The sequence below is a fragment of the Centropristis striata genome, chromosome 18 (assembly GCF_030273125.1).
Source record: "Centropristis striata isolate RG_2023a ecotype Rhode Island chromosome 18, C.striata_1.0, whole genome shotgun sequence".
NCBI lineage: Eukaryota > Metazoa > Chordata > Actinopteri > Perciformes > Serranidae > Centropristis > Centropristis striata.
Genome location: NC_081534.1, coordinates 25,777,130 through 25,798,783, shown reverse-complemented (window position 1 = coordinate 25,798,783; position 21,654 = coordinate 25,777,130). Strand labels below are relative to the sequence as shown.

At 39.4% G+C, this 21,654-nt stretch overlaps 1 protein-coding gene across 1 annotated transcript in view; it reads left to right on the top strand.

Annotated features, from left to right (window-relative positions):
• The window catches only part of LOC131990719 (nesprin-1), a 109,610-nt gene that overhangs the window by 3,955 nt on the left and 84,001 nt on the right, over nt 1–21,654 (top strand). The window contains exons 3-39 of the mRNA XM_059355834.1: nt 155–250; nt 359–436; nt 523–615; nt 800–996; nt 1,709–1,908; nt 2,063–2,163; nt 2,325–2,414; nt 2,974–3,087; nt 3,201–3,338; nt 3,558–3,722; nt 4,329–4,441; nt 4,599–4,767; nt 5,212–5,308; nt 5,393–5,598; nt 5,724–5,876; nt 6,199–6,336; nt 6,446–6,547; nt 6,813–6,980; nt 8,190–8,348; nt 9,704–10,432; nt 10,818–10,952; nt 11,234–11,389; nt 11,515–11,675; nt 12,612–12,942; nt 14,013–14,128; nt 15,055–15,175; nt 15,374–15,540; nt 15,900–16,050; nt 16,218–17,137; nt 17,784–17,942; nt 18,035–18,185; nt 18,801–18,959; nt 19,636–19,803; nt 19,925–20,026; nt 20,133–20,336; nt 20,902–21,107; nt 21,491–21,598. Coding sequence (XP_059211817.1) covers nt 155–250; nt 359–436; nt 523–615; nt 800–996; nt 1,709–1,908; nt 2,063–2,163; nt 2,325–2,414; nt 2,974–3,087; nt 3,201–3,338; nt 3,558–3,722; nt 4,329–4,441; nt 4,599–4,767; nt 5,212–5,308; nt 5,393–5,598; nt 5,724–5,876; nt 6,199–6,336; nt 6,446–6,547; nt 6,813–6,980; nt 8,190–8,348; nt 9,704–10,432; nt 10,818–10,952; nt 11,234–11,389; nt 11,515–11,675; nt 12,612–12,942; nt 14,013–14,128; nt 15,055–15,175; nt 15,374–15,540; nt 15,900–16,050; nt 16,218–17,137; nt 17,784–17,942; nt 18,035–18,185; nt 18,801–18,959; nt 19,636–19,803; nt 19,925–20,026; nt 20,133–20,336; nt 20,902–21,107; nt 21,491–21,598 — 6,821 coding nt within the window. The remainder of the gene's footprint in view (nt 1–154; nt 251–358; nt 437–522; nt 616–799; nt 997–1,708; nt 1,909–2,062; nt 2,164–2,324; nt 2,415–2,973; nt 3,088–3,200; nt 3,339–3,557; nt 3,723–4,328; nt 4,442–4,598; nt 4,768–5,211; nt 5,309–5,392; nt 5,599–5,723; nt 5,877–6,198; nt 6,337–6,445; nt 6,548–6,812; nt 6,981–8,189; nt 8,349–9,703; nt 10,433–10,817; nt 10,953–11,233; nt 11,390–11,514; nt 11,676–12,611; nt 12,943–14,012; nt 14,129–15,054; nt 15,176–15,373; nt 15,541–15,899; nt 16,051–16,217; nt 17,138–17,783; nt 17,943–18,034; nt 18,186–18,800; nt 18,960–19,635; nt 19,804–19,924; nt 20,027–20,132; nt 20,337–20,901; nt 21,108–21,490; nt 21,599–21,654) is intronic.

Here is a 21,654-nt window from a genome sequence, read left to right as displayed (position 1 = left end):
AACTTGTTGTGAGATTTTTCAAGGTCCCAAATAAATGTTGGTGAATTATAAATTGATCTTGATGCATACATACAACTTCAGGCTACACATAACGGATCATATTTTACCTTTGATTTAATGTATTTATAAGACTTGATTGTGTGCACTGTTACAGAGATGCCCTCCCTCGTTTGTGTCAGACCTCTTCTCTGACCTCAGGGATGGGTCACAGCTGCTGGACCTGTTGGAGGTGATGAGTAGTCAACCTATGGTGAGCTACTATAATGTGCTTCTGATATCATTATTATTCAATAGATAAGTACTGAGAAGGTAAAAGGTAAAAACAGCAAGAAAAATGTGTTGTTATTTTTCTCCACAGAAAAGACAAAGGGGTCGAGGGGTTTTCCAGCAGAGGGCTAACATTGAGACTGCACTGAACTTTCTCAAGAAAAAATCTGTAAGTTTTCACACAAAAAAAATACATGGCAAATTAATTTGCAGTGCATTTTATGAATATTTGCTCTAAGTTGTTGGTTGTTGTAGATCAAATTGGTGAACATAAACATCCCAGATATCATAGATGGACGTCCCTCCATCATCCTTGGACTCATATGGACCATCATCCTCCACTGTCATGTGAGTGAACTAATGCTAACACACATTTACCTGCTACTGCTATTGTAAAGAAGGAAGCAGGAGGAGAAGAAAAAAATAAAGCAACAGCATCTTGTGTGAAAATACTCACTAAAAGATGTGGTCAAATGAACCATTTTACTTCCAATTTGATGTCCAACATATTGTTTCACCATCTCTGTTTCAGATCGAGGAGCTGGCCAGCACGCTCTCCTACAGTTCTTGTCATTCCTCCCTCGACTCCCTGGCCAGTCTGGACTCCTGGTCTGGCAGCCCGGTCCCAGCTAGTCCAGTCCCTGCAGGCCGGACCTCGCCTCTCCACAGACGCTTCCGTGTATCAGCCAAGAAGGCTCTGCTCATGTGGGTCAGGGACCAATGCAAAAAGTGAGTCATCCGTTGATATATTTGAATACTTGAAGCAAAGATAGGACACTGGTGTTTAATTTAGATTGTGCATAAGTTTTATGTGCATCATAGTGGCTGCTCACGGAAGGAATAACAGCTAGTCGTACACCTTGCTGCATAGCTTTTGCATGTTTTCCTTGTATTTGCATTCCTCAATTATCCTCTATCATCCCACAGTTCAAAGGTATGTAAAACTGTTGAATAAGCTCTTGCTGCAAGACAGACCGGCTCAGACCCTCTTTGCACTGTAATCAATTATTCTGTAGTCATTTCATTTTATTTAATATATTTGATAAAATGTATTAAATATAAATGCATTCTTGATTTTGAGGCAGTTGTTTAAGTAACTTTAATATAAAACTGTTTGGGATAGAATCTACTTATTCTGATCACATTAAATATAATCTTTATGTGTATGTAATTCTAAATCAAGAGAATTTTGAATGAATCCAACACAATACATTTAGTCCGTTTTTAATTGACAGGCACTTCCTGTAAAGTTGTTATTAACTCAATTTGTAACTTAGTTAGATTTAATTCAGAATATTGCGTGCAATCTGTTGCCTCAATCTTATTGACTGGCTATTGTTTATCTTTTTTTACAGTGTGGTATCTCATGCATTCTGGTCTTCTTTAATGTCTCATTATTTTTATTTTTGTTTATGTTGTCCATCTGTCTTTGTCTCTCCAGGGTCGGTTGCTCCATCAGTGTGAAGAACTTTAAGTCGAGCTGGAGAAGTGGAGAGGCCTTCTTGGCCATCCTGTGTTCTCTCAGACCGCAGCTGGTGGATCTCTCACTGGTCCAGTCCAGAAGCAACGAGGAGAACCTGGAGGAGGCGTTCCACCTGGCAGAGAGGGAGCTCCACATCCCCCGCCTGCTGGAGCCCCAGGGTGCTTAAGTGTTACTAAGTAGTATTGTTGAGTAGATCTAAACAGTGTTTCACATAATTCCAAATAACAAGTAGCATAACAAATTGAATGCCAGTTGAGTTCCTGACACACTGAACAATAATAAAGCCATTATTTGTGTTTACCTGCTCTTCAGATGTTGATGTTAAAGACCCTGAAGAGAAGTCCATCATGACATATGTGGCCCAGTTTCTGCAGTACTCCAATGACATGCCGGCACCTGATGACCATCTGCAGGTAGGAAATCAAACCACTTCTTTTAATTAGTGTCAATTTGACCTTTACTCTTTCTAAAGACTCTCTATCCTTTCCTCTTCTGAGCTTGAACCTACAATCTCCTGCATGAAACTGAGGGGTGTTCATTATTTTCCCTGTTCTCTTCTGGTTTTGGGGTGTAGCTGTTTCCTCTGGTCCAGCCCTTTTCTCTCTCACCTGTGAACCTGCCTGCTCACTTCACACCAGCAATTGCCGTCTCACCATTACGTCAGGTATACCATCTTCTTGGTATCTTCTTGACAAAAACTTCTGCTGTATATAAGATGCATGTCTATTTCTGCAGAGGCTGTCTCTATATTTGAAAAATGTTTTTTTCTTGCTGTTATCACTGGTCATTACTCTCATATGCTGTGTTTCTAGTGCATGCTACGACTCCTCTCCACAAACTCTTCTACTGCATGCACTTCATCAAAGTGTACAACATAGAGTACGCCTTACACATTGTGGTTGCAGTTTGGCTATTTAAAAATCACAGTTTGGTGCAGGATATCCCTGCAGACCATCAGACCTGCAGGTCAACCAGTTATCTGCAGTGTTTGAACTCCACCTTCTGGTATTAGTTCAGCTCACTTAGAACCTTAACTGAGGTGGTAGTAAAAAAAAGTACCAGGTACTAGCTATAGATTTTGCTTCTGAAAAGCCAAAAAAGAGTGAGTCGAGTTGAGTAGAGCCAGTGGAAATGTTGCTTCAGAGCTCAAACATAGTTAGGTCTAAAATTGTTCTCAATACAAAAGTGTAGTTACTGAGTTAGTTTCAATTTTAAAAATGCAGGTCTCTCCAAGTGAACGAGCACAAGAGGTGACCTGCTGGCTGCAGCAAACCTACCAGGAACTGTCCGAGGCTTGGACGGCTTCAGAGAATTCAAGATTTGCAGAGAAGTATCATGTAAGAGAAGAGCACAAAGAAAGAAGAACACACATTGGAAAACAGTTATTGGTGTGTTTTGTTTTGTTTCGTTGTACAGTGATTAGAAGCTGTTATTGTGTTTGGGTCATCAGGTGTTTCAGAACCTCTCCGGCTCCTTCAATGAGCAAAGGAGGCCAGTGATGACCCTCCTCGCTGCCATTAGACGCTGCCCTGAGCTGAACCAGGAGCAGTGTGAACTCAGGACAGCATGGGATCAACTGGAAAAGGAGGTGAGGAAATTAACTCTCCTTCATTGCTTCTTTTGCTGTGTTTACTTACATGTTTTGGTGTTTTCTCCTACACCTTTAGTCTGGAAATGGCTGCTGCTGTTTCACTTCCTTTATCTCTCTCAAGATGGATGAGAAATGCTTACTGAGCACTCCTTAGACATCATTACAGTGACCAGGTTTTGTGTTAATACCAGGTTGTGTATGTGTGTCATTCTCCAGCTGCAGAGATGCAAAGCAGACCTGGACTCAAGCCTTCCTCCTCCTCTGGACTCAGTCGTGGCGTGGCTGCAGCGTGCAGAAGCAGCTCTAATGGAAGAGGGAGGAAAAGGGAAAGATCATGCAGATGCTGCAAAAGAGGCGAGAGCTCAACAAGACATGCAAAAGGTTAAGGAACCAACTATTATGGGACAAGAACAGGTCCAACATCGTGTATATATGAACAGACAGAACACACTAACCACAGGTGCATCTCAATACATTGTAATATGATGGAAAAGTCCATTTCCAGTAGTTCAAGTCAAATAGCCCCAACCAAGTATTGAGTCATATAGATGGACATACTTTTCAGAGGCCAACATTTCCATATTAAACATACTTTTTAAAATTGGTGTTTTGTAATATTCTATTTTTTTGGAACACTGAATTTTAGGTCTTCATTAAATGTAAGCCATAATCATTATAATTAGAAGAAATTAAATAAAATAAGACATGAAAGTTTTAATTTTGTGATGATTCATTTTTGTTATTTCCACTTTTTGAATTGAATTACTGACATAAATAAACTTTTCTATGATATTAAAATTTATTGAGATGCACCTATATATATATATATATATATATATATATATATATATATATATATATATATATATATATATATATATATATATATATATATAGGTGCATATATATATATATATATAGGTGCATCCCAATCTTAAAAATTATGACATAAAATTTCTTATATTCTTGCTTCCTTTTTGCTTTCAGACTTTAATTAAGGAGATGAGCCACCATGTCAATATCATTGATTCCTACCACAACATGGATGACTCTGGGAATGAAGTAGTGCCCCTTGAAAAGTTTGAGGAGATAAAAAGACGGTACATCACATAAGTACTCAACTTCTATAATTACTGAATAAATATCCCCATATGGTTGTTTTGAATAACTATTAAATACATCTCTTCTATTATAATTATCTCTCTCTAATAAAAAACAAGGAAATAATGCATTAACACCTTCTTTATTTGCAAACAGTTTGACCCATATCCGAGTCACAGCCAAGTATCAAGGGATCAAGTTGGAATATCAGGAATCCCGTCACACTGTGCTGGATCTTCTGGGCCGCATCAGTTCTAAGTATCAGGCCTGGAAAGCTCCCTACAGTTCCCAAGAGACAGTTCTTCTGCTTCTGCAGGACTGGCATGTACGTAACTGAAAGAGCAGGACTTAAAATGTCCAGTTTCAGAAACATACTAATGAGAATAAGCATACAATAAAACCAGGATTCAGTGAGTTGGTAATTGAGTAGAGTTGAGTAAACTACTGTTTTTCCCAACTCAATGTCCAAAGCATTGTAATGTTTATAACATATTGTTTGTGAATGATTTTGCTCTATTTATTTTTTTAAATGTCTCTTTATCTGTTTCCTCCTCCGACTGTTCTTTTACTGCTTTAATGTGAATTCACTCTCTGAGGGTCAATAAAGTTTCATCTTGATGCTTCCAACAAAAAAAAAAAAATAGGAGTCAGGAAAAATGTAATATTCTTGACATTTAGTTTAAAAAAGCTGTATTTTTTAAAATCCAGTGAGTCATCGGATCATTTATGAGTCTTGAAAAAAAACAGCAAATGTTGTTTTGTTATGTAGGAAACTGTGGAGCGCCAAGGCCTGATTTTAATTCTGATCGACGCTCTCAAAAACCTGAAGGAGAAGATGAATGCTTACACCAGCAAGGCAGCACTAGGTATGAGCTCAAAATCATAGCTTAATCTTTGTTGTGAATTCTGTAAATGACAGATTTAACCTCCCTGCACTCTTCACTCCCCAGGTGAAGATTCCCAGCTTGTTACTCGTCAAGTCAAAGAAGCAGAAAGTGAAGCTGAAGTGGTCACTCAGGCTGTGACGGCCGTGAGAGGGACGATGGAGAGAGTGGTGTCTGCGTGGGACACTTACAACAAGTGCCTCACTTCTCTACAGACATGGCTGGCACAGCAGATACAGACACACGCCCAGTCTCCCGCTGCAGGGACGCAGGTGATCTCTTATCTGGAATTCTGTCAATGAATAACTCAAAGATTCCCCTCAGCACTCTCACTATGAAGTACAGAGTTTGAAAGCTGCATTATCCGCTTATTATGTTTTTACTTTTTGGCTTGTAGGACATGAGTGAGTGGACGTCATGTCAGGCTAAGTTAAACGAGGCGGGGAACTTGCTCATTGAAGTGACAGAATCTTCAACCAGTCTTGCTCTGACAGAGCAGCTGAGCAAGATCAACATGCAGTGGGCTGAGTGTGTGAAGAGGACAATGTTTGTAAGTATGCACTGTAGATATCTCTCGGTTCTTTCCACGCTTGCACAGACTGTACATGAAGATATAGTTAGTGTAATATGAATTGAAAGGATTTTAAATGTGCATAATGTTCACAGACTTAATCTCAAAATGTAAAGATCAAGACATATTACTTTATTTTTTTGTAAAGCACTTTGAGTTGCATTTATATGTATGAAAAGCGCTATATAAATAAAGTTTGATTGATTGATTGATTTTGAAAGTGACTAGATAACTTGACACAAAAGAATAATTTCGGACATACAGACGTTAGTAAAGGTTTCATGAAATGTGTCTTTCTTAGGAAGTACCATCAGAGTCCGGTGTTGTTCCCCCATGTCTTCAAATGGTGCATTCACTGACCCAGGAGGCCAGCTTGCTCCTGAAGCAGCCACTGGATGTTGCCTCAGTGCCACTAAAGGCAAACAGGCAGAAACTACAGGTCAGTCAAAAAATAATTAATGGATGGGTAAATAACAATCAGCAGCAAAATATGAATTTTTGAATGTTCCATGTCTGAGCTGCTGTCTCTATGTGTCTTTTTTTATCAGGTTCTGAGTAAAAAGATGGCCGATGTGGATCTTTCATCTCTCAGTTCATCCCCAGAATTTCAAACAAGCCACACAGAGAAACTCCAGCAAACTCTCCCACAGGTGCAAAAACTCTCTCACTGATGTTGATGCATTTTCAACAGGCTCCATTCCTTTTTATAATTTTTGACTTGATCCATTTTCAAGCCAAGCTTTATTAAATCAGCTCAGTTATTTATTGAATACATGCTTAAGCCATTGTTACACTTGCATTATCATAAGATTATTTATCGATATATTATCTTGTGTAATAGTTCTGCTCTGCTGTGTTGTAGTATGACAAACTCAGGATTTGGTTTAGTCCTAATTGCTTGTATCTGTATGACAGGTTCTTGCTGAAGCAGAGAGGACCTGTGGAGAGCTGCAGCGGGCCGCTTCAGTCCTGGAGGGCCGTCTAGCTGAGCTGGACCACTGGAGTACAGAGGCCCTGGACTGTTACCAGCACCTAAAGGAGAAACAGCACACAGGACGCTCTGCATTGGAACCTACAGCCAAGGTCAGTATACCAAAAATTTGTGTACCTCCTGAAACTGCAGATAAATGTCCAGCAGGTCTGTTATATCGTCACACTGTTAAAATAATCGCCTAAGTCATTTTTTGTCAAAACTGTTTTTTTGCCTAAATCATCTCCTCATGACGCCGGCCACCTATGGTAAAATCGCCTACATCCTCAGTTGATCAGATCATGTGATTTTACCCCTTTAAGATAATGGCCTATGTCAAGTGTGTGACTTAAGCGGATTTATTGTGTCTAAGTCAAAATAAAATGTGACTTAGGCAATTTTTTGAACATGCCTTTGTGACTTAAGCAAGATATGGTAACACTTTATTTTGAAGGTGTCTACATAAGAGTGACATGCGCATGTCATAAACATGACATGGGATGTGTCATGAACATTAATGACACTTTGAAGTAACATTAATGCTCATGATACTTGTCATGTCATGTTTCTGACAGGCTTGTGTGACTCTTATGTAGACACCTTCAAAATAAAGTGTTACCATATCTTGCTTAAGTCACAAAGGCATGTTCAAAAAATTGCCTAAGTCATTTATTTCTCTTAAGTTACATGATTTACACAGTGTTATTACTATGCCAATAGCCATCCTTTGTTACATCCTTTTTGAGTGAAATGGTCAATAAATGTCATATGTTACACTTTGGTGAAGTTTTTTGTGTTTCCTGCAAAACTTGAAAAAATGAGTTAGGCGATTATTTTAATAGGGTGACGATATGGATATTCATGGATCTTGTATTAGCAAAAATAACTGGTGTCAGTGGTATGAATTTGTGCTGGCGTTATTGTTGGGAAACAGACCCCAGGGATATATTAATGCTATTTATGATTATCATGGTTTTTCACTCTTTTTTTTTTGCAGTTGCAGCTATTATGAATTTGCGCTTGTTTCACTGTTTCCCAGTAATTATATATACATTTTATTGGTACTTAAGTGGTGTAACATTTTTTCCATTAATTTTCAATTGACTGTGTTGCGAGATTTGCACATATACTTGTGGTGTGCAAATGAAGTGTATGGGCCCCTGGAAATAATGAAAAGAGGGGCATCCCCACTCAAGCATGCCTTGTGGTGTGACTTTAGGCCAAATATAAAGGTTTAATGTCTCCAGTAGAGTTTGGTTTAGGTCCTTAGAATTAAACAACACAGGCAGATAACACAATGCACTTTATATAACCCTCTCTAGGTGCTGATCTCTCGAGGTTTGCAGCTGCAGAACCAGGTTGGAAGTGAGGGACAGAATCTGCAGGAGCTTGTGTCACGAGTCCAGAAAACATCTCCTCTGCAGAACCTTAGTACCTCTGACATGCAGGACAGAATCTCAGAGGCAGTCTCCCACTGTCAGGTGAGTTAAATCAGTGTATGGCAGGGGTCTCAAATTTGATCTCAAATTCAAATTACCTGGGGTCCACTGGAGGCAGTATCAAAATGACCAAAAAAAGACACAAAATTACAAAAAAAAAGAAACAAAATCACCAAAAAAGACACAAAATCCCCAAAAAGACACAAAATCACTGAAAACACACTAAATTACTTAAAAAAGATAAAAAATTGCAAAAGAAGACACAAAATGACCAAAAAATACACAGTGTTACCAAAAAAGACACAAAATTATTTTAAAAAGACACTAAATTACTTAAAAAATAAACAAAATGACCAAAAAGACACAGAATTACCAAAAAAAGACACAAAATGACCCAAAAAAGACACAAAATTACCAAAAAAAGACACCAATTATTTTGAAAAGACACAGAATTACCAAAAAAGACACAAAATTATTAAAAAAGACACAGAATTACCAAAAAAGACACAAAATTATTAAAAAAGACACAAAATTATTATTTTTTAAAAGATACAAAATTATTTTAAGAAAAAGACACAAAATTACCAAATTACCAGTAATTAAAGGGACCTTCCACACACAACACGGTAAAGTGCCATTCATACAAAACTCACATTAACCCATAAGAACCCATGGTGACACCCGTGTAACAAACACTTTAAATCTTCTATAATCTCCCATATTCAGCTTTATGCTTCACATTAACTCATTAAATCCCTAAGAGACGTATACTCAACACCCTGGTGTGGTGGTCATGTGACTTTGACAAGAATGTGGCTGTGACTGGAAACAGAAATGTGAAAAAGTAGCTAATTTTAAAAAGCTTATATTTTGTGACAAAGCGAAGTTTAAACCCATTTAACAATTCTAATCCGTTAATAGTTTGTCCTGTATTGCATTTAACTTGTTCTGACCATATTTCTTGCACAAATTAAAGTCACAATTTTGATAAATGTTATGGAGATGCAAAATAAAAAGGTAAATTTGTGTCTCTGTAAGCAGAAAATGTGTCTAGTTTTTTTCTATTTTAAAATAAGTAATATCATAAACATAAAGACCATAAACGCCCATTATAATGTTTATGTCTCATCACAGATCTTTGACATTTAGAGGTAGATTTTTTTTTAAACATCAGAAATGTGTTCTATGTGTTCCACTTCTAGAACATCCTTTAAGGATAACTGGCTCTGGGTTCTTATGGGTTAAACTTTCATATCAAGGTGGGGCCCACAAAATATCGTCACGAGGGCCGCAATTAGCCTGCGGGCCACAAGTTTGAGACCCATGATGTATGGTAACTTTTTTTTTTAGTTCTTCTGCAGTTAATCATTTTTATTTTGTATGTTTTTAATTTGTAGGAGATTCTTGGAATGTTTAGTTCTCTTGGGTTTCTCGGACATGTTGAAGCAGCCCACCAGACACAGAGACAGCCGGTGGCGGGTTTATTGGTTGTGGCCAGAACCAAACATGTAGACCAGATTGGGAATGTGGTGCTGCAAATCCACGACCCAAATCAGGCTTCACTGGAGACTCAGACGGCTCAACAAAGGACAACAGGTCTCCAGGTTTGGCAGCATGTGAACACACAGGATGAACCAACTATTGTTATACCACACGTCAAAATCCAAATGCTGCCTCAGCCTCATGTTCACCCTCCTCCTGCTCAAACTGTAAAAGAAGCTGAATGTGAGCCCAGGATCCAGCCTCAGTTGTTTTCCACATCCCACACTCAAGCAAAGCCAAATCAAAATGATCAACTTCTACCTGCTTTCACCAAACGTCCTCTCCAACCAAAGTGTCCAAAAAGTCCAGTTCTGCCCAAACATGTAACAAGTTCAGTGCCAGAGGGAAGCTCACCCCCCTCAACATCGAGATCCAGGATAAAAGGGAAGCCAAACACAGTCCAGAGTGATAAAACATCTCCAAAGCCACCAGTTATGGACCGCAGTGAAGTTCATTCAAAAGCCCAGTCGATGGCGAGGAGCAGACTGGAGAAGGCCAGATTTCATCTGCAAGGACGCATCAAACAAGCCATCAAGTTATTTGGTGGCAAAGAGATTTCAGAGTCACAAGCCAAGAGGAAACAGGTACAGTTATAACCATTAAATGATAGAGAATAAGTAGAATTCTTTAGTCATCTTGTCTTTCTCAATCTACAAAAGTAAAGAAATGGATAGTGAATAGTATTTCAAAGTCTTTACTTCAAGATTTTTTCCATAATGTGCCAATAATCCACTTTCACACCTGCTAACAAGTGTGACACCTTTCAAAGTGACTGTAAAAACAGCTTTCTATCCTCTTTTTGTGTGATAAATGCTCAAAAAAAGAGCAAATGCTTTTTGTGCTACAACATCCAGACTTGTAATCTCAGAACTAGGACACATGGTCTTTTAAAGTCTGTGGTGTTCTGCTTTGCACAGCTGCCAGCTCTGTTTGTGCATGTTTGTCCAGCTTCATGTCTCTTCTGTGCAGAGAGCTTTAAGGATGCTGCAGCCTGCCATCCTTGATGAGTTCCTGGGTGCTGTGGAGGGTTTAGGGGCCCTTTGCACTGGGCCCCAACTCCAGGACTTGGTGCTCCTCTCTGACTCAGTCAGAAAGCAGTGGGAGGTACACAGAAGATTTAAGACTATAAGATGAATAAGCTTAAAATGAAAATCTATTGCTGTGAAACAATGAAATAATTAATAATATCCAGTTTTACGTCCTGTCCTCATCCTCATCCTGTAATATTGTAGCATTCATTTATCACTAAAGAGACCATGCAATTCACTTTTTACTAGTTTTCTTAGCTCTAACAGCTATGCCACAATAACCCGGCACCACTTACATTTTTCATTTAAATATTTTAATGAAAAATTTCAGCTTGTGCTTGTTTGTGTCACACTCAGGATGTACGCAGAGAAATGGCCGCCTTTGTTCCCATCTTGTTGTCTCAGCTCAGAGAGGGAAAGCAGCCATTTTCTGTTGTGCAATGTGAATCGCAAACTAACTCTCTGCATGAAGCCACTGAGCAGCCTGACCACGGCTCTCTGCTGCAGCGGCAGGTATTTGTCATAACCCCGTAACACGGCATTAATATCTGATTGTGCTGTGTGGCAAATGTGTGATACTGGCAGAAGATCAGAAGGATTCTTGGTTTCAGTTTCTCAGAAGGTCATGTTTCTCCCAGGACGTCATGAGCCGAGCTGCATCTGTTGAGGTTGAGTCGCTCCAAGAGCTCTGTGAAACGCTCACACAGGGAAAATCCTCCTGCCAAGCAGCAGACCAGCTGAGGGAGTCAGATGAAGTGCTGGAAACACAACCCAGTGACACAGTGCTCCCATCTGACTGGTAAGATCATGCTGAGGAGATAGATATAAAATATTAGACGTGACCGCATTAAGAAGGAAATACTAAGACGTGTTTTCACTCATCTGCTCTGAAGCAAAGGTAATGCACGTCATTCCTTCAGTCTGGTCTCTTATTTTGATTTGTGTTTTGATTGAATCTAAAGTGTATCCAGGGCTGTTAGAAATTGCATGTGATAAATATTGAAAGTATGAGTTTTTTTAGGAAAACACCCCGAAAGGTTGTCTTTTTTGCATGGCACTGAGATTTGTCAATGTACCGCAAACTCTCTGGACCACAACAAGTCAAAAATATTGACCTTGTACAGGCTGAAACGATTTTTTGCCTCTGCCAAGGAGGTCATGTTGTTGGCTTGGTTTGTTTGTCTGTTTACCAGCAGGATTACAGTATAACTACTGGCCTGATTTCTTGTTGTGAAGTTTGAGTGCTTGATTTTCACCAAACAGGACCTTTTAATCCATTATATGTCCTTAAATTTGCTCTTATAAGGCTCGCCCCTTGTGCTAAAGGTCTTTGGTACATGTAAACATGTATTTATTAAGTAAAACAATGAATAAATTGTGTATTTTGGCCATGCTCAAGCCACTTATTGGTACATATCACATTGAACATTGGGAAAAACATTACATTTTAGTTTAAGAAAATGCTAATTTAACTTTTCTTAGTTATACAGAAGTAGAACAGAATTTTGTGAGATTAAAGTTTACCTTAAAATTAACATTCAGTTTAAAGCGTCTATAAACTGTGAAATTAATTTAAGTCTAACTGCATCGTTTAATAGAAGCAGACAGCTTATTTATTAACAATTGTCACTCTGTAATCCTTCAAGTCTATTAATCTTAACGAGTCTCCTGCAGGACCGAGTGGTTCTAACTGACCGGCCCAGACCTCCCCCTGATAAACCTTTTTTTACCTCAGCAGGGGACGGCAGCTCCGGGGGAACACCCCGCTGAGAGCGACTGGCGTGTCGGCCAACACACAGCAGAGCAACGATCTCCCTCGGAAACAAAGCGTGGACAGCCCACAACAGGACCTCTCACCTGTGTGTGGTGCTGAGTCAGCACAGCCTCATGGTGATTTCCTACACCTGCCAGTTCAGGATGTCGCATCACAGAGGGAGGATGACCCAACAACACCACGATGGTCAGGGAAAAATCTAAAACCCTCACTGAGAGCCAAAGAGCAGCAGCTGAAAGCTCGTTTACTGCTCGTTACCGAGGGGGACCAGCAAACCCAAGCTCATATACAGGTATGAATATGGATTTCTTTATTGTTTTTTTATTTTATTAGTAGTTTGTAAGCTCCTAGAAACAACTTTTTGCATTTGAAAGTTTGAAGAACTTTATTTTTGAACCTACAGATCAGGCAATGTGAAGCTAAAGTGACTTTAAAAGTTTCTTTGTGATATGTCGTCAGCATGGAGGTGTTTTCAACTGTTTTTCTGCTGCTAGAGATCTGTAAAAAACTCAGTAGCAAAAAAGGAAGTTTTATGATGTTGTGAAGTTGCATGGGATCATGGGAGTTGTTGTCTTCACCACTATTACCGTCCCTGCAGTCAGTTTATCACAGTCAGGATTCCTTTTGTCTTTATTGTTCAGAAGGTTTTTACCGGGAACGAAAACATCCACAAAAGTCTCCTCCTCTCCAAAAGGAATGGACCCAGTGATTAAAATACTGAATAAAGTATAAATCATGTTTTTTTTATCCTATTTGGTGGACACAGGATGCTGCAAGTCGAGCTGCTGCTACGGTTTGCTCATCTTATTTCTCTGATAACTTAAGATCCGGATGTCTGATGACTAAAATCCTTCATCTGGTTAAAATATAGAGTTAAGATCTAACAAAAAAATGTGTCTAAAAACCTGAAAGTCTTCTTCAGACTTCTGTCAGACACCCACAACTGACAGATGTGCAAAGGGAATGTGACGTCATTGAAAGGCGACCCTAATGAAATGTACTATAACTTGTGATTAAAATTGAAGATTTAGGTTAAAAATCGCTGGAAACATTTGGAATAATGTAAGTAGATAATGCAACAAAGTGCAAACAAAACAGATCTATTCATTTTAATGGACATGTGTTGCATATTATACCTTTAACCACCCTAAATTAATCTTATTTACTCTACACATTGCATTTAAAGTGGCCTTTCCTTAAGTCTCCCCGGGCAGAAAAAACTCATCGTTTCATTGGCTGCGGCTGACCCTTAGAAGACACAGCAGCAGCTGCAGTGCACTAATCCTCAGTAATTGGATCGCCGCTCCATCTCTTCCTCTTCTCCTCACCGGACTGTTACTGTGTGACTCTCCCATCTCCCAGGCGGTTGTCAGGGGCGACATTGTGGAGACGAAGCAGGAGGCAGAGTGGACCGTCATCCCAGAGGCAGCCGCCCCGCCGCAAGACGAGCGCTCCTCCGAACAGGAAGTAGTGGAAAGGTATGAGCTATTGTCTCAGTTTCAGCTTACTGAAGGAATGTCAGTGATAAAGTTAGACCTGACAGATTAGCAAAGAAGAAGGTAATCCAACATTTAAATCTTTTGTTGCTTCTTGTCTGCTTTAAGGAAGTATTTTGGATCTGCAGCATCCTTTGACAGTTTTTTTACTTTTTAACAAATATTTGCAATTTAGCATGAATTGACTGCATGTTGTTACCTTTATCATCTATTTTACCCATTTAAAGAACAGATTTATCCCAGAGATATAACATGTTATCCTATGTTTGTTGTTTTAGCATAGGGGTAAAAAAACAAGACACATTTAAGATGGATTTGATGTTACAGATTAGCCGAGGCCAGGGGTCGGCAGCCTTTACTTACAACAGAGCTGTTATTGCCAAAAAAATGTTGAAATGGAGCCACAAACCTTATTTTGAGCCTCATAATGATGATAAAACAGCCCACTAAGTCTAGATTTGCCTACATACATACTAATAGGTCATAATGAGCATCTATTAATATGATTTTGTCAGAATGCAGCAAAGACCTAAGTGCAAATGAGAGGCTTGACACCAAGAAATATCTCAGGAGATTTGGAATTGAAAAGCGGACCAAGGGAAACTCAAATCCAGACTTGAAGTTGGCAAAAAATGGAGGTTGATGGAGGATGCACATTTTAGTTGACTTAAATGTTTTAAAAAATGTCAATGCCACATATAATTATTGCTTAAATATTGCTTTGGGAAGACATCGATGGTAAATGAAAATTCAAATTTAAAGAAATATGTCATTTATTTGGCACAGCCACAAGGAGCCACTGCAGATGGCCTGAAGAGCTGCAGGTTGCCTCCCCCTGGCCTCAGCTCTGTAACCTTTCAGTTTTAGAGAATATCATATTGAAACAATGTGTTAATCTTTCACTGTAGGTACAGAACGTCCTGCTTGGTATTTCAGTCTCAACTCCAGAAGAACAAGCAACATTTAGAGGAGTTTATCCCAGACCTTGTTACCGTCTCCACCCTGCAGAACCAAAAGGAGCGTTTACAGGCAAGTCACTTAACTTTTCAAATCATGCTCTTAAAGCTGTGCATAACTTCTCTGCATCTTGTTGCATTTCTACAACTTAAAACCAAACAATCATTCATCAGAACATCATCTAAAGCAGTCACTTGCTCTCAAGATCAAACTTCACAATGTGAATTATCACTGATTGTTTTTCCACTGTGATTTTTCTCTCCTGAACAGACTTTAAAACAGGAGACAGAAGCACTGTGGTTTGAGTCTGAGCTTCAGTATGTACAGCTATCACAGTTCTTCCATGTGATGACCAGGGAAAATAAGGGTGAAGTGGAAAGAGAGTGGGAGCAGCTGATTCAGCAGTGGAGAGGACAACAAATGTGCCTACAGAGCAGGTACAGTGCACCTCTCAGGTCATTAAAAGTATTGTACAATCTATGAAAACCCTTATCCTGCTTGGTGATCTTTTAAAAATAAGTTAATTTACGAGTAGAAACAATACATTTTTGGCAGACAGATACAGTACATCAGAACTGGCCACTTAATAACAGGATTATTGGTTTTAATCATTATACAATTATGCAATATATCTGAATGGTTTAAGGTGTTCTTCTGGAAAAAACATTACTTCAGAATATAATGAATATATTATGTTACGAGGACTGCAAATGTGATATAAAATGAGTTTCAGACTTCATTCTGGACTTAAAAGGAGCTGACAATTTAAAGTTTCTTTTATTTTCCTCTGTGTCAGGATGACATGTTTGGAGAAAACTGCTGACCTGATGGAGTCTGCAGAAGATCAGATGGCACTGATCGCAGAAAAACTGGACCGGATCATCAGAGAGTCTGTGGACATCTCCTCCTTTACTTTGGCTGATCCTAGACTGATATCTGATTTTAAGGTACATCTTCTTTTTCTTCAAACAATTGACACTTAAACGGATAGTTTGGATATTTGGCGTGGGGTTGTATGAGATACTTATCCGTAATCAATGTATTTCATTGGACTATCCCTTTTCTTACAGTAAAACATGCAAACATTATTATTAATCCCTCTTTTTTTGCCCAGGAGATGGATGACAGATTGCAGTCCGAGATGAGAAAGCTATCACAACGAGAAGCTGAAGAGGAAAGACAAGGCCCGGAAGGCACGTCCCCTTCTTCCGTCTGCCAGGCTCTCCACAGCAGCGTCCATCATCTTGAGCGGCTCAGACAGCGGCTGGAGAAGGTTCAGTCAGCTGCGCAGGCTCTGCATCACTTCCTGGCCACAGCAAGGGAAGTCAAGGCTGAGATCCCAACCGTGCTGGCAGAGCAGGACCCCAGCAGACAGCAGAACGAGACAGACTGGGAGCGGGAGACACACTGTTGGCAGGCAGCGATGCAGCAGAGGTTGCAGACCGCTGCGGAGCAATCTGAGAGTGTTGACAGCACTTTAAAGGCAGCGGGGATGACTCTGACCATGAATGGTGCAACAGTGACGTGCCAGGATGTGGTGACGTCATTGTCCCGGCAAGTTTTGGACACGGAGAAGGAGCTGGTGAGGGACAGGAAACGGGACAGAAAAGATGAGGTATTTCCAGTTGGAAAGGAGGAAATCCAGGAGGTGAATCCCACGGAGATACGTCAGCCAAACACTGGGGATGATTCACCTCAGCAGGAGGCAGCACAGGAGCAGGAACGTCCCACGCCAAGTAGAATGGAAGAGGAGGCAGAGTTGGAGGCCAAAAGGAGAAAGCTGGAAGGAGACAGTGATGATACACAGACACAGAGGGAGGAAGAGCACAAGGCTCAAACATGCAAGTCTGAAGAGGATGTTGTAAAAGCCAACAACCAGAGAAGAAGAAGAATCAGCCAGGTGAAGAAGGAGGGAGAAGAGAAGGAGAGTTTGGTCCAGAGGAGAGTTGCCTTGTTAACCGCTCTGAGGGAGATCAGCAGAGCAGCAGAGCAGCTGAGGTTACAGGAGCCCACCCTGCCCGCTCTGCAGCACAGGTACAGCACTGAGCAGAGTTCATACACCAATTATTATTATTAGTGTTTTTTAAAGAGTTCAGTGCATCCTATTAACCATATCCATCATGTTCTGCTCTTAGATTTCCCCCCAATTCAGCTTTAAAGTATATTAGAAAAGTTTTGTCCATTACATTTAAGAGGCTTCAAGAATAACTACATAGAAATTGCCAATCTTCTTGCTAATGGACTTGTTTGCTTATGATGGTCATATAAAAACATCAGCATTAAATTTCATAATCAACTAAAAGAAAACCTTGTAGCTGCTTCAAAATTAGGAAAAATATGATTCTATGTTTTTTTTATAGCTGCACAACAACATAAAAATGGAAATATTTAAATTGTATTATACATTATTTTTTTTATTGTAATAGCACTGCCTGACTGCTATTCCAAGAATGCCAAACATTAATAACTTAATAAATGGTTTTGCCTCAGAATATCAGTACCGTCCATCTAAAGATTAAGATTAAGATTGATTACTTTATTAATCCCACAATGGGGAAATTCAACCTCTGCATTTAACCCATCCTTTTTTTTTTACACACAAGTGAACACACGATGCAAGAAGCTCTCTTCTGTGCGTCTCTGTCTACAGAAACACTAATGATTGTTTCTCTTCCTACAGGACACGTGCGTTAACAGAGCTGGAAAGTCGTCTTGCTGGCCTCCTCACTGAGCTGCAGCACATACAAGATGCATCTTCACAGTCAGGAGTCCCTGATGTGAGTCACACCAGAGAGGTGGAGGAGCTCTGGGAGGAGGCGACAAAAGCTATAACTGAACGGTAAATGGAGCAGTTGCAGTTTGTGATTTACTTCCATGTGAAATTACAGTGAGTTTGATGCATGTGATTGATGTGTTTTGGATCACACACAGGCTGGAGCAGTGTTGCACACTAACAGAGCTGCTGAAGAGGTTCCAGAGCGTCCGTGGGGAGCTGAGTGGGACACTGCAGAGAGCGGAGAGCACCATCAGTGAACAGGCCTCCTACATGGGGAGAGACAACCTGCAGAGACTGCACATTAAGGTATAACACACTGTTTTATTACATTAGCTGTTGGTTAACCCTTCTTAGGGCACTCCTGGAAATTGAAAACGTCAACCCTGAAATGTTATTGGAGGATATTACAAGACTTTTTGCAAAATGTTTCATTTTTGTATTTCAAATCGAGGTCAATTGAGTCATTATTATTATAATATTTACGATAGTCTCTTTCCCACAGCGACCCTAAATAGACAATAACACATCATTTGCATCTGTTACCACTTTATCTTTTACCTTTAAACTATTTATTATCTTTTTAGACTACTTATTACATATGCCTAATGTCTGAATGTCTTTTTTTAAAGCACCTTATATATGAGAAGCACACGTACATTTAGTTGTATACTTTTTTAATACAATGACAATAAAGGAAAGCTTGAATCTTGTGTGATTTACTGATTGGTCAGATGTCACAGTGTCACTATCTGTGATGTAGAAATCCATGTGGTTCTATGAGCACACGGAGAGCGAGGAGACCTGTTATAGATGTCCGCTCAAGTTACCAAATATGGTTCTTTGCCTGATAAAGGGTTAAGAATCATTTGTGTGTCTCTAGTAACTCATTGGCTCTGGTTCTTTGTTTGTTTGGTTTCTCAGGTCCAGGAAATAAAAGCAGAGCTGAACGGCCTCGGAGACGCCATAGAGGACGTCCGCGGTGTCTGCAGGCAGCTTCACACTCACCTGCGTCAGATCCCAGAATGCACCATTGTTCCATATGAGGACGAAGCAGACGCTCTGATGGACCGCTGGCTGGATGTGAGTCACTTTAAAGTTTAAACTCTGCATTTTTTACAATACCTTGCACATTTAATTTTACTGTTTCCTTTGACTATAATTTAGTTCATTCTTAATTTGTCATAACATCCTGTTGTTTAATTGTTTGTTTTTACAAAAGCCTATATACATGTTTTTCTTTTTTTCTATTTGTTTCACAGAATTAGTTTTGCACTATTATTTACTAATATTTAGCTTTTTTTAATTAATGTCCTTTATCAATGGGTATGCCAGATATTAGTTCCTGTGCATAGTTGCTCACATACAGATATATATAAAAATATATGTCATGGAAGAAACATTTTGTTAAACCTCTCATTATAAAACTGTTTAAGTAAAAAAAAAATCTGAAAATAATTTTCTTCATTTTTTGTTTTTAAAAATGATTAATAAAAAAATATTTATTTATTTTTAACTGACATCTTTCTGGCTTTCTTGCAGAATATCAAATATTTCAAATACTATTATTAAAGCAGAATCTACTATACAAATATGGCCTCCCCTTTTATTTTATGTGTTGCTGCTCTCATATGTAAACTAAAGCACTGTACAGTAAATCATTATCATTGCAAATACCTAATTTCTAAGGTTTTATGTCAAGTTGGATTGTGTGTTGTAAGATAAGTGCTTGCATTCATTGTAACTCACATTTTTGCAGATATCAGAAAGAACAGATTCCCACCTTGAAAGCCTGCACCTCGGCCTGACTCGGTGGGACGGGGTCCTCCAGCTGGGAGCAGAGCTGGAGAGCTGGACGGCCAATAAACTGGCAGTAATTGCTCAGTCTCCGACCTTTCAGACAGAGGAAGACATCAGGGCCTTGCAGGTATGAGTGTCCTAATGCACGGATTTGGACCAGTGTGGTTTGTCTTATGGGAAGGTAAATGTTTCTTAGATTTATATAGTTGCTTTAAATATTATTATCCTTTTCCTCTTACTGTCTCCAGAATGAGATTGTGACCCAAGAGGAGAAAATCGAGCGTTTCCACCAAAGAGCCGCTGAGATTCAGACAGTGCTTCAGAGCACAGAGCCTCCTCTGGAGCTGCAGGTACAGACAACGTTTGTGTTTAGGATGAGGGTGTTTCAGGCTTAAATACTAGCAGATCCAGTTGATCAGATTGAGTTACAACAGAGCTTTATTTTGCTTTGTCTAGGTTGTGGAGACCCAGATGAGGAAGAAGATGGAGCAGCTGCAGGAGCTTGTTTCTGAAGCTGAGGATGTTTACAGGCAGATGGTGGCTGCTAAGGGACAAATTACTGCCAGGATGACTGAATGCTTCAACTCCCTTCAGAAGATTCAGGACTCCCTCCTCACTCTAAGTGCTTCAGATGTTGCAACAATCCTTGCAAAACTCAAGGTAAATAGCTTTTAGTGTTAATGTGTACGCAAAGTGAACTGAGAAATCTGTAATTTGACACTAAAAATGACGCAAGTGAACGTAAAATACTAAATACTTTTTTTATTTATTTATTTATCTATCTATCTATTTGAAACTTACATTACTACATTAAACTAATGTAAATATACCCAGCTTTTTATTGGCAGTCTGATGTTTTTAGGAATTCTAACATAATAGAAATATACAATACAGTCATGGAAAAAATTATTAGACCAACCTTGTTTTCTTCAATTTCTTTTTCATTTAAATGCCTGGTACAAAAATAGCCCAAGAGTTTCATTTAAGAGCTGATATCTAGCCATTTTCCATGGTTTTCTTGATAATTACCAAAATCGTTATCAAACTCATATGAGCTATATTTGCTGTTATCATTATATTTATCCAAACACATGTACCTTTAGTTGTACCAGGCATTAAAATGATCAAGAAATTGAAGGAAAAAAGTGGTACAATAGTTTAAACACTGCATTGTGGTAAAAATCTTTAAAATACTAATTGCCAACAGTAACTTTTTTGTCTGCAGGAGCTACTTTTTGAGCTCCAGGCGCAGGATGAGCAGGCAGCGAGTCTGATGGAGGATCTAAACGTTGTGGCCTCCATAGCTGGACCAGTCAACCTACAGCGTCTGTCTGTGGACGGAGTTCAGCTACAGGATAAAGTCATAGACACCCAGCAGCTCTTCTCTGAGGTGGAACAACAGACTGAGAGGAATATCCAGGCTCACGACAGGTAACAAGTTCATGTTTCAATTCTACTGTCATGACATTACAGTTAGGGCTTAAGAGAGCTGCTGGGTGGATAATTCTGGAGTTGCCTGCCTCTTCGTCTCATAGTTGCATGTTCACTTTAATTGTGAGCCTGAGGCTTTGACAGAATTACACCAGACTCATTCTTGAAACCCTGCAACAAACAAGTTCTGAGTACAAATTGTCTTAAGGATTCATGCAGTTCAAACTCTGGAGATAAAATAAGACACTGAGATGAGTTTAACTTGTTTTCTGCCTTTTATTCTTTCTCACGACAATGCCACTTTAATCTGCAGTGAACTGTGCATACTGTACATATGAGTCTGTTAGGTGCATGACTGCATTTATACTGAATGTGTGCTGTAGGCTGCAAAGAGAGGGTGAGCAATTGGAACAATGGTTGCAAGGCGTTGAGGAAAAAGCAGCAAAGGAGGAGGATCTTAATCTGCTGCAAGAGGAAACACTTCAACAAAGGTAAACTGCTTTCTCATTTTTAGAAATATATTGTCCAGATCTGTGTGGAAATAAGA